Source organism: Akebia trifoliata, chromosome 9, assembly GCF_017979445.1.
Source record: "Akebia trifoliata isolate Shusen 1 chromosome 9, ASM1797944v1, whole genome shotgun sequence".
Lineage (NCBI taxonomy): Eukaryota > Viridiplantae > Streptophyta > Magnoliopsida > Ranunculales > Lardizabalaceae > Akebia > Akebia trifoliata.
Genome location: NC_141383.1, coordinates 8021428 through 8041144, shown reverse-complemented (window position 1 = coordinate 8041144; position 19717 = coordinate 8021428). Strand labels below are relative to the sequence as shown.

At 34.3% G+C, this 19717-nt stretch overlaps 1 protein-coding gene across 1 annotated transcript; it reads right to left on the bottom strand.

Annotated features, from left to right (window-relative positions):
- Positions 1 to 6940: 6940 nt before the first annotated feature.
- On the bottom strand, positions 6941 to 13909 carry LOC147394237 (putative aquaporin NIP-type). The gene is given in 6 exon segments (XM_086453981.1): positions 6941 to 7340; positions 9679 to 9740; positions 11442 to 11639; positions 13429 to 13607; positions 13610 to 13646; positions 13761 to 13909. Coding segments are annotated over 6 exon segments (795 nt in total). The 5' UTR covers positions 13875 to 13909; the 3' UTR covers positions 6941 to 7135.
- Between the last annotated feature and the right edge of the window lie 5808 nt (positions 13910 to 19717).

Genomic DNA, 19717 nt, shown 5'->3' with positions numbered 1-19717 from the left:
AAGGGACTTTCTTGGAGAAAAACTCATTGAGTGGGTTAAAAGGTAATTATCCCTAACCAAATTCGAAGACATATGGGTTTGTAACATAATTGGCCTTGGGTAAACAAAGACTTAAACAAAATTTATACTTAGCCTTGGGTCACCTTTGGACAAAACAAAAATCGCTCATGGTTGTGGGTTACCCTTGGCCAAGTAAAGAATTAAGCTTGACCAATGATGAGGTACAGCTAGTCTTAAATTTAAGATTGGTTAATCAATTTAAAAAAAAAAAAAAAAATGGCCTGCAAACATTGTGGTTGTTTCAAAATAGAATTTTGAACCTTCTTTGAAAATTATTTTGAGTCAAACCCCTTCTCGGAAAGTTTTTGGCACTATCAGGCTTGGCATAGGCAAAAATGGGGACAGTCAGTACCATCAGCTTCATCCTATGCAACTTCTCATCGGCTGATACATAATCTAGGTCCATTCCCACTAGTAACCTTGCCAATCTTGCAACATTTTCGATGGTAAAAATGAACTCATTACACATAGTAAGGGATGTGTGTGTGTCGAATCCATTTCTCTATCAAGTCATACATCCTTGGCTTGTTCTAGTAAACGTTATTCATGTTGATCTCTACAACGGCTAACAGTACAAGTTGCCTTAGCCTTTCTTCATTTTCTTGTTCAGTATTGCCCTCTTCACCCAATCTTCCCATTGTGTTGATTCCCATATCTTTATATATTCAAAGTCCGAGGTTATGTTGCAATTTATTATTGTTCTATTGTACAGGATTTGTTGTTATATGATCTGAAGTTGTCACTTTTTCAGGCCTCTCAGTATTAGTCTTCTTCATTTTTCTCCACAACATACAACACAGTCAGGGTGGGTACATTATGAGGCACTCACTATGCAAAGTATAAGTTCATGATGCATTGAGTTTGACTGAAAACGCCTTAAGTATACTTGGATAAAAGAAATTGATATAATTTTTTATATTTAGGTTCACTACATCAAGGTTTTGTATTGGTTTCCTTATTGTAAAAATCTAAATATTCAAATATTCAACATGACCTTTATTGTCCCAATAGAAACTAATCAACCCATATCTCAAACATATATATTCATGTTAAATAAAAAACAAGGTATGGTTACTTACCTTGTGTTATCGTAATTTAATATTTAATTCAATGTGTTTAGAGGTGCATATTTCAATATATGTTCCTCGTAGCCTTTTGAAACCCCAATCGAATTTGATTTCTTTAATTGCTAGACTCACCTTCTCCCTTCTTTCTATGTGGATCGACTGGGTTAGTGATTGATGGATATTACTTCTCTTATTTTGTTGTCCACAAATCTTTATATATTTAACGTATTCAATATGGGTTAGTTGATCCCCTTTTACAGATGAAGGTTGTGGGCTTAGAATCATTCTCTTAGTAGGTTTTCTATCTATCAAGGTCTCTTATTAAACCTTAAAGAATATTAACATTCTATTAATATTGATATTCTATTATTATATAAAATCCTTGTGTGATTTGGAAACTAAACTCGTGGAGGTCAATTGACCAAGGTTAATGGGCCACACGTTACATGGGTTTAACATTCTCCAACTTAGCCAATTAGATTGATTGTGCTAATAGTGAGTTTCAAAATATTTTGAAAATGACTCAATTTTAAGATTCTATAATTGAAAATATTTTTATGTGATCACGACTTTTTAAAACCATAAATATTCCCAATATGTAATTAGATTATTTAATATCATGTTTCAATTAAATATTAATGTGAGTCATGGTAGTTGTATATCATGTATGTCATACTTCCTTCCATGTACCACACCATTAATACATTATCTAATATAGCCCTTAATCATGCTCATTTCATTTGTCTTGTTAAGACATTTCCCATATCACTTAAATCTAAATAAAATATGCATAATATAATTAGAAACGGGAAATAAACAGAAACAAAATTTTATTTAGTACTAATATTAATGTCAATTACATAATCACTTTAAGATAATTTATTCTATATACATAAAAGATTTTTCCAAAAAACCCATCCTAATAACATGTTCTCTGTAAACTTTTGATGATAACCCTTTTTTCAATAGATCAACTATCATTTGAGTGGTACGAATATTATTTATTGACATTAACTGTTTCTGGACTCTTTCTCTAGCTACCAAGTACTTAACTTCCATGTGTTTCACACCGTTTGAGTATTTTCCATTCTTAGAGAAAAACACAATTGTGGTATTATCACAATATAATTTTAGCGGCTTGGCTATAGAGTCGACAACCCCAAGTCTTGAGATAAAATTTCGCAACCAAATAGCATGACTCATGGCCTCAAAGCATGCTACACATTTAGCCTCCATAGCAAACGAAGTAGTAATGCTTTGTTTCATGCTCTTTCACGAGATAACTCATCTTGCTAGCAAAAATACGAAACCTAATGTAGACTTTCTGCTATCAAAACATCCAACAAAATTTGAATCCGAGTATCTGATCACTTCAAGATTATTTGATTTCCTGTAAGTGAGTATATAGTCCTTCGTCCCTTATAGATATCTCATAACATTCTTTGCAGTTTTCCAATGATCCATTCTCGGGTTACTTTGATATCTTTCCAACATTCCAACTGCAAAACTGATATCTAGTCTGGTACAAGTTTGAGCATACATCAAACTCTCAATAGCTAAAGCTTATGGAATATCCTTCATCTAACATTTTTCTAAATCATTATGCGGACATTGCATCAAGTTGAACTTGTCTCATTTTCCAATAGACGCATCACCATTAGAACAAAATTGTATATTGTATCTCTCTAAAACTTTGTTGATATAACATTTCTGAGACAACCCTAATAATCATTGAGATCAATTCATAAGGAATTCTATGACATATGTTGCCTCATCCATATCAATCATCTTAAAATTTCAAGTGAGATAATTATTGGTTTCGTACAACAAATCAAGATCACTACTGACTAACAAAATATCATCCACATATAGAACTAACATAATAAACTTGCTGTAGACACCCCAATTTGAATGGGCCCTCACTTGAAAGGGCCCAAAAAATAGTAATTTTTCAATAAATTTAACCAACGGGCCTCGATGGCCCGAAGCATTAAAATCTGACACTTTTAGCCAAAATCTGAGCCTCTAACACTTCTCAATGGGTTAGTAGGTCCACCAAAAGGATTCGGCTATCTCGCTTCTACCCTGCTCCACTCAAAACATTGATTTTCAACAAAATAGGCCAATGGGCCTCTAAGGCCCAAAATATTAAAAAGTGGCAACTTCGATTGAATCAATGCTCCTAAGACCACCCAATGGTCTAAAGGATCCATCAAAAGGACCAGACTCATCCCACGTCGTCCCAACCACCGCCGCTCCGCACTTATATCCACAAAATCAATAAATTCTCCAATGGGCCTAAAAGGCCCAAATTGCCAAACACGTGGCATTTTTGGATCAAATCAATAACTTCAAGAAAAATACAAAAAAAATTGAAAAATTAAAAAAGTGAGACTTGGCAGACCTACCCTTCATCCATCATCCGCCACTTCACCTTGAAATTCTCAAATACCCTAAACCCACCTAAAGCCCACAATGCCTCAACTCTTTCCTAAATTCATTTTCTACCTTACCCATTAACCCAAAATTAATCTAAGACCTAAAATCAACTTCCCTTCTCAAAATCCAATCCAAGATAAGTCTTACCCAATTCAAAACAACCCACAACCCTCCTAAACCCAAGCCCAATACACTTAAAAGCCCATTGACTATTACCCATATCCAACTCATTACCTAACCATAACCTTAACCCATTACCCATTACTCACATCAACTAATCAACCCCTCAATATCAAAAGATGACACATGTCATCACCACCCTTCACCTCCCTCATCTAATTACTCACCCCCATCACCATTCTCTAAACAACTCATCTAACCCACATCACCTCAACTCATACCCTATCCTATCCTAACCTAACCTATCCTTATTCTCTAACCACCAACATCACAACCCATACTCAACATACCCTAACACATCATCAATCTCTAACATTAACAATCACCCATATCACAACCCATATCTACACCCATCACCTTCCTTAAAACACTCCCATGAAATCACTTCAACCTATACTTCTCTCATCATCAACCAACTAACCCACACTCCTTTCTCTAATCAAACAACCCCCATCAACCAATCAACCAATCTCATCCCATCACCCTCTCATCATGATTGTCACATGACATCATCTCCTTTATTCTCCCAAAAATCAACCAACCAATCTCTTACACTACCCATCCCTTCAAATCTAAACACCTTACCCTTTTCATCAACCTAACACTCATTTTCTAAACAACCCTCTTACACCCCCACTCCCCCCATCAACCATCACTCATATCATCCCACCAAACACTCTATTCAAATGGATTTGCGTAGGATCCAACCCATTTGGATCTAAACATCACCCATTTTCACTCATTAAACATTTACCCTCCATTCCACTTTAAATTTCACACATTCCACTTCAAATACCCATGCCATTCTCTATTCTCTCAACTCTTCACCCCATTATACCCCCAAACCTCCCCCAAACATCTATAAATACCTCCCCTCTCATCCCAAAAATGGATCAATGGTTACCAAGTATTACCAATTTTCATCAAGTCTCACAAGAAAAATAAGTTTCCTCTACTTATCTCTACTACTCTCTCCTACCATCTTCTAAAAAAAAAAGGGGTAATTTTTCTCATATTCCACTAAGGACCTAGAAAGGATAGAAGAAGAAGAAGAAGAAAGAAAGAAAAGAAAACCTTGAAGATATAAGGTGGGTTCAAAGCATCCCCTCTCTCTCTATCCTCTCCTCCTCCCTCTTCTAAAATCCCCTCCTTCCCTTTTTAATTTTATTTTAAATGAATGGTCTTTAAGGCTTAGATCTACAAGGATCATCTCTATCAATGAGATGATCCTATGATCGAGCCAAAAACAAATCCCATCTAGGGTACAAATGCACCCACGTGACACATTTTTTTATTTATTTTAAATCAAAAGGACCGAGTTACGTAAAGGTTACCGCCACTTGACGGGTAGAAAATGGTGCCTAACCCCTTCCCTTTTCTCCAACCGAGCCGCTTACCTGAATCCCTAGGTTCGATTAGTTCCCTATCCGTTGCGAGTCACTAATGCCAAAAATGGTAATTTTTTGAAAAATGTGCATCGGGTGACCATTCACACCCACTTACAAATTGAATGGTGGCGGCTCCAAATCGTAGTATATGTGGTCGTCCTAACGACGAAAACCACGTATCTACACTTACTCCCATTGATCTTCAATATATACATTAGTCAACAATATTTTCCTTAAATCTGAAGGAGATAATGATATCGTTAAACTTTATGTATTATTGCCTTAAAGTTTGTTTAAGTCCGTAAATGGATTTCTTAAATCAACAAGCTAGATTTTTATTTCCATTTTCTGTGAACCCTTAAGGTTGTTTCATGTATATTTCTTCATTTAAACTCCCATTTAAGAAAGTCATTTTCATAACCATCAAGTATAATTCTAAATCATAATAAGTCACTAATGCTATAATAATTTTAAGTAAGTTTTTCTTTAAAACTAGAGAGAAAGTCTCAATGTAATCAATGCCTTCCTTCTAAGTAAAACCTTTGGCCATAAGTTTGGTTTTAATTCGTTCGACATTGCCTTTTACGTCATGCTTGATCTTAAAGCCGACTTTTTTTACATTTAAGAAATAATTCGATGAGATCTCAAACACTATTCTAGTCCATAGATTTTAACTTTTCTTTCATGACATCCATCCACTTGATATAATCACTACTTTTCATTTTTTGTGAAAACATAACCGAATATTTATTTGTCTTAATATCAAAATCAGATTCTAGTTGAATTACTTTAACTTGCTTGCATATTGATCTAGCTTCCACACCCACCCTTTGTGTGGGCACAATGCTATGCAGTTTTGTTCTAATGCTCACCCTTGAGCTTCTCTTTGACGAGCAAGCATATTGGCACCTCAACATTTACTTACTACACCCCAATTAAAAATGAAAAAGATAAGTAAATGGTTGAAAATAAGTATAAGTTGGGGTGCTAATAGAAACTCTTTTTTTTGTTGTTGCAAGATATCTATATTGTTGGGCTTAAGAGTTTGTATGAACCTAATCATAATTGTAAATAACAATTGAAATTGTTTGATCGAGTGATATAATGGTTTATAATGTTGAGATAATAATTTGAGCCAAACCTTTGTAGTGTTTGAAGAGAGATTTATCAGGATGCCCTGTGTTGTAATTTTATTACAAAAACTCTCTTTATCAAGTTTGTTACTGAACAAACCTTACTCACATGAATTAGGCTGGCATGACTAACTCATATGGTAAGATTGGTCGTTGGGCTTGCAATGATTATCAAATTGGCAATCTAACTTCACAGTCTTTTAGATTTCGTAAAAAATAATTGTTTTAAGCTTGATTGATGGTGTTGAAAATGGATGGCTGTCAAAATCTCAAATTTAAAACTAAAATTCATGGGTAATAATTAACTTTTTTTTTCAAATGTTTTTCTTCAAATTCTTAGAATTTTATCCTTTATAGCCCTGTGGCATCAGATCATGTTTTTTGAATTTTATGATGTGGATCACCACTACAAAATTTGTTGAGTAAGAAAGTAAGCTTTGGTGGATAACAAACTCCATAAAGGAAGATTCCCAAACTCTTATGGGAGTTTTTGTAATAAAATTGCAACAGTTAGGTTTGCGGGTTAATCTCTCATGTTTGAATGATGTGTTTAATCTTTAATTAGGGTGTGATAAATAATTTAAAACACTGACATGTGTCATGTGAGATGTAATAAGTAGTAGTTCGAGTACCAATAACAGCTCTCTTATACTATGACAAAATATAATTTGATTTTCTATAAGTCAACATTCACTATTGTAAGAAAACTTATACATTGGTCAAATCAAATATAAGTTTGAAAAAGAAGAAAAATAAAATAAAAACTTCATTACTAGCAATTTTAGGTTCACAGATGATTGGAAAAAAATAAAAACTAGATAGAGATAGGGAAAATGGAGAGATTGATCCTTTTAACGCACTCATTGTCTCACGGTAAGCTCTTCATGAAAGACCCACTGTTGGTTAACTCACCAAGTGGTTTATTCGTGGATCTAATGAGATTATATGCAAAAGCTCCAGAAATGGTGCCCAGAATCGGTCCCACAATGTAAACCCAAAGTCCTTTATAAATGTGCATTACAATAGCAGGTCCAATACTCCTTGCTGGGTTCATAGATGCTCCAGACACTGGCCTGCACTCAAAATATTGTGTTCAAAAATAATTTCTAGAAGCTCATTTCTAAACTCAAACTGAATTTTTAGGACTATGCAACATTTATGAGAAGTGTCCTGAAGTTATTTCAATTTTAAATTTTCAAGAATAATTTAGATAAGTTTTTGTTAATTAGTTAATTTCATAAATTAGGTCGTCCCTATATATTTCTAATTAGAATAGCTGTCATTTGACAATCATCAAATTGAATTGAACTTAAATAATACTATAGACACCAAAATAGTGCAAATTGGTGACATGTAGCACGGCTAAATACATTTAAAAGAAGACAAGATGGAAAAATGCAAAATTTTTACAAGTTTTGTATCCAAGATATTAATCGTTTTTTAGGTGTTCACCATCCCCACTTAGCAATAGCCAGGGCTGGAGCTAGTAAGGAGCTGGTGGGGGCAATTGCCCCCACACAACTTGGAGACAATGTTATATTTTCAACTAATTACATGTCCCATTTGTCCCTACTCCCTCACCTCTCTTCCCATTTACACCCCCCCCCCCCCTCATTTTTGTTGATGACATTGCCTCTTGACTGGGCCTTCCCATATACTAATTGGAAATGACCTAAATATCATTTTCTTTAACTTCTAATAAAAAATCTTTGAATTTTTTCTTAAAACAATTCATCTTCAAGTTCTTCAACTATAACAAACCATAGTGTGCCCCCGCTACAAGAAAATCCTGCCTCCGCCCTTGGCAGTAACCCTCGGTGCCATGAGGTTTGGTGGTATACATCCCTCCCAGGGTACGAGAAAGTGACATCCATTTAGACGATCAAGCAGGCAATCATTGAATTAAAGTAGTAAAATTGATTATATCATTCATCTACACCCAAGATCATAATAAAGTTGGAATTAATATAAATATACTAGAGTTTGCATGTACCTACAACACAATCATCCTCTTTGGTTAAGGGGTAATGGACGAAAGACAACAAAGTTATAGGGCATCACTGGAAAAGGGGTTTTCAAATCTCCATCCATGTTGGAAATTGCCTATAAGGCCGCCGAGTTCAGAAATAAATTAAATCTTGAAAGGAAACATCACTCTACTAAACCTGTTATATCTCTCTCTCTCTCTTTATATATATATATATATATATATATATATAGGGTCCCTTTCAGCAACAAACATTTTGACAAACATTTTGGCAAAACATTTTTCAAAACATGGGTTAGAGGTTTTGGAATGGGCTGCTTTTGGTGAGGAGATCATCCTCATAAAAAATCAGCCCATTCCAAAACTTCTAGCCCCATGTTAACAGGTTGAAAAATCGTGGACCGTCCATTTTTTGTAAACCATTTTTGATAGGTTAGAAGTTTTGGAATGGGCTGATTTTTGGTGATGATGATCTATTCCCTGTAGAGATCATCCTCACCAAAAATCAGCCCATTCCAAAACCTGTAACCCATATTTTCAAAAATGTTTTGCCAAAATGTTTGTCAAAATGTTTGTTGCTGAACATTTCCCATATATATATATATATATATATGGGAAATGTTCAGCACCCTAAGTTTTACCACACACTTTAACAAACGTTTTTTGTCCTACATGGGTTAGAAATTTTGGAATGGGCCGATTTTTGGTGAGGATGATCTCTATGATTAGAAGATCATCCTCCCCAAAAATCAGCCCATTCCGAAATGTTTAGCCCCATGTTTACAAGTTGAAAAATTGGGGACCGTCCATTTTTTGTAAATCATTTTTGATGGGGTTAGAAGTTTTGGAATGAGCTGATTTTTGGTGAGGATGATCTCCTCACCATAGAGATCATCCTCACCAAAAACCAGCCCATTCCGAAACTTCTAACCCATGTAGGACAAAACGCGTTTGTTAAAGTGTGTGGTAAAACTTAGGGTGCCGAACGGGACCCTATATGTTTTATAAAAAGATGCTAAAAAAGCATTTTTGGTATTACTGTTCATTTAAAACTTTACTGTTTTGGTTAAATATTTTAATTTCAAAATGAAAATTTACCATTTTCGAAATTAAAATGATTAGTGTGCCATTTTGATAATTTTTCAATTCTGTTGGGCTAATTTGTTAACTTCCTCAAAATATAATCCATTCTATAAACATACAAAATATGGGGTGTTCAAACTATAACAAACATTATAGTCGTAAACATAACAATATTGAAAAAAAAAAAGATTATAATAGTTTCCATGTGTGATAGATTAACAAATTTTAACCTTCAAAACTAAATAACCATGCATGTGTGTGTGTATGTGTATGTGTATGTGTGTGCACCTTTTCCACATGCCTAGCTACAAAGTTCAAGGAGCTTAGTCTAGAAGAATTACCCAGCAATGAATACGTTTAATGTTATTGTCGATCCAATTGCAATTCCAGCCAGCTCTCCAATCTGTAAATAAGTAACAGTACCTGAAACTTGTTAATATAAACAACGCCATGCCACAAGTATGGCATGTATGTATAACAGCCCCACCCAATGGAAATAAAGTGACAATGGTTTTTCATTATTGCGAGAAAATTAGTTCTGAATTTGAAGAATGAAATTATTTCACTCAAGGAATGGATGTAAAATTGATTATGGGACTAATGAAACCTTAACCAACCCACTATTATAATAATAATAATTTTTCTCCACCTAGAAATTAACTTGGCAAAGTTTACTCCTCTAAGGGGTTGGTTCAGTGGTAAAACTAGAAAAAGGAGTTTACTCCCTCTATTATTCTGTTCGAAATTGGGTGGTCTCCTGATTTATAATATTGCACATTGAAATACTTTTGTGGGGTCAAGACATACAACCGTAGCGATTAATTCCTTCCCAAAAGGGGGTAGGGATAGCACTACGATATCTAATAAAAAATTTTGGCAAATTTTTATAATTGCGTTTACTTTGGCAAACATTTGTAGGAATTCTTAATGGAAAATGTAGATCGCCAAAAGTTCATGGCAATTACCAATAAATGGTCAGCAAATTTGTAATGTCTTTATGAAGGGTAACCAAGCAGGTGCATTTTGAAGGTGTAAGTGTATTTTGGTAAGTTACTAATCTTTATTAATGAACTAATGCGTTGCCTATTACAAAAAAAAAAAAAAGGATTTATGTATGATTAAATTTTTTATAAATTGATAATCTAATTTTATATCATATTTTATCATTTAATATATTGTAAGAGACATTTTGTAATTTTAATTATTAACTAATATACTTTGGAAGGGGGCATATAATAAAAAAAAAAGGATATTGCGGTAACTTTAGAATACCCGGCATTTTTATAATTTTACTTCTTTTAAGGAAAAATGACCTTGATAGTAGTAAGGTTATGTAAAACGGGGCATTTTTGTTCTTCCAAATTACGTTGTCAACGAACTCCTACTCCGTCTTCTGTCTTTATAATGGAAAAGATTAATTAAGGTGATCTTGTAAATAACATAGTAAAAATGATATTTTTATAATTTTAGAAAATTAAAAATTAACTAACATGTTTATAAGTGTAGTGGGGTTGTAACTTTGTTTATTTTGACAAACATGGCCTTGATCATGATTGTAAGGTTAAATGAAAAACTGGGAGCATCTTTTATCTTTCAAATTTTGGTTTCCAAAAAGATACATTCGGTCTTTTCTCATTAAACATGAGATTAAGGATGTGAAATTACGATTTTATTGGTTTTTGACCTTAAATGACCCTGATTATATTAAGTTTAAATATTAAGGTGAAGGTGTTTTTGGAATCCAAATTTTGTTGTCCAACCACTTCTACTCCGCCTTCTCATTATAAAGCTAGACTATGATAAATAGGTCATGGAACCACAAGAAATAGCCTATAACTATTATAAGTTATTCTAGGGACCCATGATATACCCTCGAGATACATATTTTATCCCGACCATTGAGGATTTCATGTTTGTCATGAATCACTGGTCCCACCCTTTTATTTAAAACTTTTAAAATAATTTTTTAAATTAATTATAAAAATAATTAAAAATTTATATAAATATTAACTTGTAAATAATGTGCAATGGCACATGCTAAGCCCCCCATTCACATAAAGAGTAATGGAAAATGATCACAATTGGGCATTTTAGAGTTACTAACCGCTCTATTGTCAGTAGCAACGCCTGAGATGACGAACATCAAGAGAAAGGAAATGACGAACTCAAGAAATAGGGATTGAACATTGGAACCAACTGGAACTGTCCCAAAGAAATGCTCACGTTTTGCATCAAAGAGGAGGCAAAGTGTGCCACTGCCAAGAATTGATCCGAGTAATTGAGCTCCGATATAAGGAAGCACCTACATGTATAGATAATCAATGCTTGTTTACAACCATACGCATTTAAGGAAAAGTATCATATTTCTTATGTATTATCACTTCAATCAAATGCATAAGAAATTATCATAAGAAGCATCATATTTCTTATGTAATGCCTAAGTTTTCTAGGTGACTCGGAGAGCTTGTTCTTGTGAATTTTTTTGGTCGAGTTACCTCAAAAACTAATTAAGTTGAGTCAACTGGATTAACTTTGTTGTTAACTAGACAAATTTTAAACTATGGTATTCATGACAAGATAACTTTTAGTCACCCTTATGTGGAGAGATTTTTTGCTCACAAAAAAAGTCGACTAGGTAAAATCCGAAGGAAGTACAACACAAATAGTGTACTGTTATAAAAAAGAGAAACTCAGGTACAAACATAAAGGCACACACAGAAAAAGTGTTCTATTCAAGTATGTGAAACAGTTACAGAAAGGACGCTCCCCTTGTTATAAACTTTGTACTACGGGTTATGGGAACAACCTGTTCAACAAATCTACTAAGTGTAGGTAAAACAACTCAAGTAAATTCAAGACTTATAGTAAACTGATAGGGAAATAATGTGTTAACTCGGACTAAGTATAAAATGGCCTTAGCCAGCACTGGTTTATGGGTTTTGGTCCTCTCCCTCTATGGTACTCAGTCTGTCATAGCCTGAATCATAGGCTTTTCTATCTAAGTATGAGCCTTCATAGTTGGGTGAAAACTTCGTGTCCTTAGAGTCGCCCCTAACAGATTGGGTGGCCCTTAAGAGACAACTGCCCTTAAATTTCATAGAATCCGAGGGTAGTATTGTAAATTTGGGATACCCTCAATACACACATGCTCGTATGATTGATTTATTGGTGAACATTTGAGATACTATTTTCAAAGTGCTACCTTGACTTTGGTCTTCTTTTAGATATGTACACAAAATTGCATAAATGCCCATAGTCAATCTCTTGCCAAAAACCCCTGAATTTTTCTTTATAAATGTCAGATGTGTTGGCTGGACTTGAACCCACGACCTCAAAGTTGTTTTCGCAATGTGGGAAACCAAATGAGCTATGGGTCTAAGCACAAAAAAGAGCCCCTGAATTTTTCATGACAAAATTTTACTCTCTCTTCAACCTCAAGATTTCATCTCCTTAAAACTTTCATACCACAACAATTCCATGGGATGTTGAAAAAGACAACATTTCGGCAAACCATGCTAAAGGTGGAAGCCCAGCAATCAAATGAGCCAAAAATAAATAAACCCATATAACCTAGAGATTGAAGAATTTCAAGATAATGGATTTTTTTTTTTTAAAATAAAAATCAAAGGGATTATTTTGGGTAGGTGTTAAAGAAAATATCATTTCCATCCATCGGTCTTTTACAAAGGACTTAGGTCAAGCTAAAGCTCTGATGAGTATGCCTAAATCACCAAAAAAATTTACATATTAAATTTTAAATGTTTTTTATTGGAAAGACAGGGTAGGGTTGAAGATAAAGGGCATTTCCATTTTTTCAGTTAGGCAATCATCGGAGACTGAAGTCGTCAATAATTAGCATTTAAAGGAAGACCGATCAAGGAGTTTTTGGTTATAAGGGGGATTGAGTCGTGTTGAATGACATTGAAATTGACATTACTGATGTGGAGGTGCGCACAGAACCGTAACCATAGATGCTTTCATTCGTATCTCGATGAAAAGAATCTATGGCTATGGCTTGGTACACATATCCAATCCACGTTAGCAATCTCACTTAAGCATTTTCCAAGGGGATCATTCATCAGAAAACTAACCTCTCTGTAAGGGAATCGTCTCAAGATGAAGAAAGTGATTGTGACCGCAGGATTGAAATGAGCACCAGAGATATGACCCACAGAGTAAACCATGACCATAACAATTAAACCCCAAGTTAGACAAATCCCCGGAAATGTTATGGAACCATATATCTTGTTAACGGCAACTGACCCACATCGAATATTAAAAAATAGGTCCCCAAGATCTCTGCAATGAGCTGAAACTCAGAATAATAAAACATTAAAAGAAACAATTAGTTTGATATCTCTCAATCTCATTATCCTTGACACTTGACATGCATACATGAAAAACTTTTTCTGATCACTTATACCTTCTGAGAAAATGATACGACTGCGGTAGATGAACATAAATCTGTATTTTGATCCGCATTACCTTCCTCAATATTTGATATTTCTTCTTCGATTCGATCCGAGTTCATCGACATTGTCTCCAACAGATCAGTTAAAGAGAAATCTCTCTGGAGGTTTTGAGAGAAAGATAGATATATAGAGCTTTTGTGCATATCAAATTAAGAAACAAATACTTATATTTTCTTTCCATAATACTTTGAAGCCATTAATAAATAAAGAATATTACTTTTATTCATTCTAATGACGTGGCGTATTCAATTGTATAATAACGTAAGAAAAACGAGTGCTGATATTCTAACTCTTCACTTGGCTGATGAGGTACGGACAATTATGAACCATAGATCTTTCTCATCAACTTCACATCTTTCAAGAAGATGTGTAATTGTGTATCCCGAGGTAAAATATGTATAGTCTCATGTTCATCATACGTTAGTCTAGTATTAATCGAGTGAAGACTTTCTAAGTTCGAAAATCATTATTCACATTAAACTGGTTTCAAAAATACCACGTTAAGGTGGTGGTGGTGCGTTCAGAACTACAAATTCTATTCCTCGAGATACGTTAAGAATCTATGATTATGTCCTCACTACGGACCACCACCACGTCAGCGCAATGGTGCAGGAGCCCATGTAGTAGGTCAAAGAGTAAGCTAGTCTTACTAACTTAGTAAGATTTCAAATATTACCTAAGGATTGTTGAACTCATCGTGTGTCATCAATAGAATTCCATATTCAAAACCTTGGATCAAGCCCAATTTATTTATTTATTTTTTTTTTCTGATTTGTTTTTCCAAATCTAGAGGGCTATGGGGTTGGATTGCTAATTTGGCAATCCACTGGAGCTCAAGGACCCTTTGTACGATTTGGAATCTTACTAAGTTAATGAGAAAAGTGTTTTGACAGTTTAAGGGTAAACCTAGAGTTTAAGAGCCTTCCTATAGGTCACGACTCGAACTGACTATGAGTGTTCCTGGGTTGCTCTAATCAATCCAACCAATAGGTAAGTGGGCGGACCGATCTAGACCATTCAAACTAAACCCGCAATATCGGTCCGACCTAATGTGTGAAATGTAAATCAATTGGCCCAATCAACAAATGGATCAAACTGATCAACACCAAACCAGTTGGACCAATTGGTTTTACTTTCAAAGACTCTGACTATTTTATATAAAAAGGATTCGATCGTAAAAGTCAAATTATTTTGTCTGATCAGAGGTTCTATCTCAATCAGGAGTAGACCCGTAACTAATCTTTCTCACCTTCTTGGTCCTTATAGACTTATAATGCAATTGGATTCAATGTTTTCCACTAGACTTAGGCCAATCTCAAAATTTTAATCATGTGGTTAAGAATCAAACTTTCAGAATCAATGGTTAATCTTGGTGTACTTCCACTCAGGTGATAATTGGTCTCAAACGTTCTAAACCTCTATTTGTACCATTTTGGGTCCGTGAAAAAAACTATCTTTCCAGACTACCATAGCTAAGTAGTCAATTTTTGCCACAAGAAAAAACAAGTATCATGGATGAAACAGCGTTCCGTCAAATTTTAAAATCTTTTCAAGCACAAATTATCACTTTTGTCCAGACACAATTTAAAGCCTTGAAGACTGAAAAAAAAAATATAAAGCTATAGAACTTCATGATGTGTTTGACCTCGTCGAAGACCAAGAAAATGATCAATACACGTCGACCCTATCTTAGTTCATCGAATAACTCAGGTTGAAACTGCTTTGAAGAATATCAAAGACCCCGATGATCTTACTCTAGGATTAAAGGCAATGACGTTATTTCCCATCCTCCGTCTACCAGAGAAGTTCACAATGCCAGATATGGAGAAATTTGATGGGATTTGATGCCCTAGGACTCACTTTAAAGTATATGTCGGCATCATACAATCTCAGGGTTTGAGTGAAAAACAGATAGCACAACTTTTTCAAAGAACCCTTACAAGTCCTGTCCTATGCTGGCTAATGTTATTGAATTCATCTCGGGTAAGAACATGGCATGAATTGATGAAGGAGTTTATTGGTTTGTATTCATTCAACACGGATATTGAATTCACAAGAAGAGATCTAGAAACTACTAAATAAAAGCCTGGAGAAACTTTCAATGAGTACATTGCTCGTTGGAGAACTAAAGCTGCTCAATTGTGGGACTGACCTCAGGAAAAGGAACAAGTCAAGATCATCCTCAGGAATCTCACTCCAAATTATGTCAAGTACTTGATGCCTCAGTACCTTCCCACTTTTCAATCCTTTCTTGAGGTTCGAAATTAAGTTGAGGATGCCTACTCTTTGAGATTTTTTGGTAACTTGTCTGAGTCAAAACCCAAATATTTCAAACCCAATGCCAATTCCTTACAAGTAGCCAACACCTCTTTCACACTAATCCCTCAAGCCATTCAGCCCTTACAAGCTAAGCCTAGGAGATAATTTGTCAGTCTTGGAATGTCCCTTAGTGTTGCCTATCAAAAGTTGACAAAAAAGGGATTGCTAACACCATTACAACCTAAGCCTTTACCCAATCATTTTCCTCCAAACATGGACAATGGGCAATTATGTGAATTTCATTAGATGCCCGGTCATATTCTTGATAGATGTCTTAGTCTCCGCCATACTATTTAAGACCTTATTGAGTAAGGAAAGGTCACTATACCCACTCCTACTGCGCCCAAGGTTAAAATTAACCATTTGCCTACATTTCAAAATCAACCCCCTCCTACTCTGAACCTAATATCCATAAGCAAATCCGAATCTATTAACCTGATTTCCTTCATTCACTCGATTGGTCTTAATAGTACATTCTCACCATGCAAGAATGAACCCATATACCTTGAGGCAGTGGCAGACTGAAAAATAGCGAAAGTATTGAAGAAACGAGTTTTTCAGTATCAGATAGGTATGAATCCGAACATGAAAATGTGGCAAAAGCGTACGAGCCTGAATCATCCATTGTTAAGATATCTAAAGTGGCATAGACCCTAGTATTGTGTCTTTTCATTTAGAATCATGTCCCAATTTTAATTTTTCTTTTAAGTGTCGGTTGTGTCAGTCTTAAAATTCAGTCGATCAATTCCTTTATGTTAAGATTTATTAATTTTTAACTTTTAGTTAGGCTTGTCAGTCTATGTTCTTTTAATTCCAATAAATAAAGAAGCTTTTGATTATCATGCATGTAATAATGATGTGAACATAAAGTTTGATGAATATCATAGTTAAATAGTACATTGAAGAAGTGCAAATTGGTACAACATTATCATCAGGGGCATATGAGATAATAAGAAACTCACTTGAAAAATCCAACAACGTTCATGCATGGTCTCATGAGGATATAAAGTCAATGGTGATTTTTAAAGTCAAAGTTCATCGATCAAGAATGATGCAGTTAAAACAATCGACAAAAATGCTAAGATTCGTAAGAAGAGATCCATCATTAGGAGAGTTCTTATTCACAAAAGAATAAAAGATTTTTTGAAATCTGAAAATGTTGAACGAACCAATGTCAAATACAAAGAACTCAATCATATTCAATTTCATAGAAGAAGACTGAAAATTACTCATTCTCAAAAGAAGATTGTACTCGACAAAGCAATCCAGACATCGAGTTCCTAGAATCTTGACCAAATCAAGTATTTTTTCACCAAAGGAGGCCTTCTTTGGTTGAACCATTTTCTTATTTTACCAATAAAAGATAACCTTCTTTAGTCCCTCGCAGCCTTTAAAAAAATCAATAGCCTCTTCTTTTTAAGCCACACCGACCAACCTTAGGAGGGAAGTCTAGTATAAATTACGTTTTGACCTGATCCCAAAAGAGAAGAAATATTTTGGGTACGTAAGCTACCTGAGAAGTTACTTCAGGCCCGGTCACAAAAAAAAATGTATTCTCTTAAAAAAAGTGTCATCCAAAAGGAAAATCCTCTATTGAAAATGTTCAAAAGAAATAATGCCAAACTAGGGGCATTAAAAAAAAGTCAAAAGAATTTACAAAAAAAAATGCCAAATTAGGGGCATTAAAAAAAACAGTTAAAAAAATTTTCAAAAAAAATGCCAAACTAGGGCCATTTTGGGAAGTTGAGCCTTATACCTTTTTTTTCTAAACCATGTTCAAAGCCCACCTATTAAGTCCTCCTGAATACTAATTGACTCGATTAAGGTCCAAGGAACCAAGAAGTTGTTGAGTTGAATATTCAAGATCATTAAGAAGAAAAAAGTTTATTAAGTTGAAAACCTGAAAGGGCGACTTAGGTAAAAGTTAGGGTATAACCATAAAAAAGAAGGCTTGCTAGGTTGAAAATCTAAAAAGGCGACTTAGGAAAAATTTAAGATCATCAAGAAGAAAAAAATCCACTAAGTTGAAAACCAAAAAGGGCGACTTAGGCAAAAATTAGGACATAACCATAAAAAAAGGAAGGCCTGCTAGGTTGAAAACCTAAAAAGATGACTTAGGCAAAAATCAAGGTATCATCAAAAAAAGAAAAATAAAGCCTGCTTGATTGAAAATCTGAAGAGACAATCTAGGTAAAAATTAGGACATCATCAAATGGGAGGAAATGTCCCATCAAGAAGAAAAATCCAGAAGGAAGTTTATTAGACGATGTAGAAAATTATTCAAGTCACAACATTCATTTTCAGTTGAAAGCTCACATCTGATGAAGATAGTGTTGAAGTGGAAGAAACTCAGAAGTCATCTTGAATATTGTAGGATATATAAAAGTATATTTACTTATTTAAGTGTTCACCAAAGAAAAATGTAGAAGCATCGACCACTTTGAAAAGAAAGATTTTTTATTCTAATAATCATCAAGATTTTAAGTTCAGCATTTCTCAAAAGAAATTGATCAAATTCCTTATTGTACATATGATAATCTTAAGAGTCTTGAATTTAAAGGAATGTTGATTCTTCTGTCTGTCATATATCAGAGTCCATAGTTGCTTGTTCATATTTTTCAAGTGCAATCCCTTTCGTCAGTTTCATAGTCAAGTTCCAGTTAGATGCCAACCTTGAAACTAGGGGCATTTTTTTTTAGAATAACTGTGATTCTAAAGTTTTCATTCTTGATCACATGATAAAAATAAAATCTTACAAAAGCTTAAAAGTCGACAAAGCCCAATGATAATTATGAATCCAGATGTATGATAAGTCAATAAAGGCCCAATCTTTCAAACTTTGAACTCGATAATACCGAGTCTTTAACTAATTCAAGCCCGAGAAGCATAACTCCAATAAGTTCGAGTCCAAGAATTAAGACTTCGACTCTTTTTGAATTATAGAATGAATAGGTTTTTTGAAGTGCCTACAAACCTAAGTTCAAGTCTGAGAAACGAGATTTCAACTTTTTGAATCATAGAATGAGTAGGTTTTTTGAAGTGCCTACAAACCTAAGTTTGAATCCGAGAAAAGAGATTCCAACTTTTTGAATCGTAGATGAGTAGATTTTTTGAAGTACCTACAAACCTGAGTTCGAGTCCAATAAACGAGACTCTAACTTTTTGAATCATAGAATGAGTAGGTTTTTTGAAGTGCCTACAAACCTAAGTTCGAGTTCGAGAAACGAAACTCCAACTTTTTGAATCATAGAATGAGTAGGTTTTTTGAAGTGCTTACAAACTAAATTTGATTCCAAAAAACGAGACTCTAACTTTTTGAATCATAGAATAGTAGATTTTTTGAAGTGCCTACAAACTTAAGTTCGAGTCTGAGAAACGAGACTCCAACTTTTTGAATCATAAAATAAATTGACAGTATTGTTTAAGTTCTTGTAAACCTTAGCTAGAGTTCAATAAACAAGACTCAAATTTTTTCGGACTGTAAAAAGGAATTTTGATGGGATTTAATGAAGTTTATACATCACCTATCTCGTTATTCAAACTTACCATAATTCAATATTGTGTGATTGTCTTCACTGTGTATGTGCAT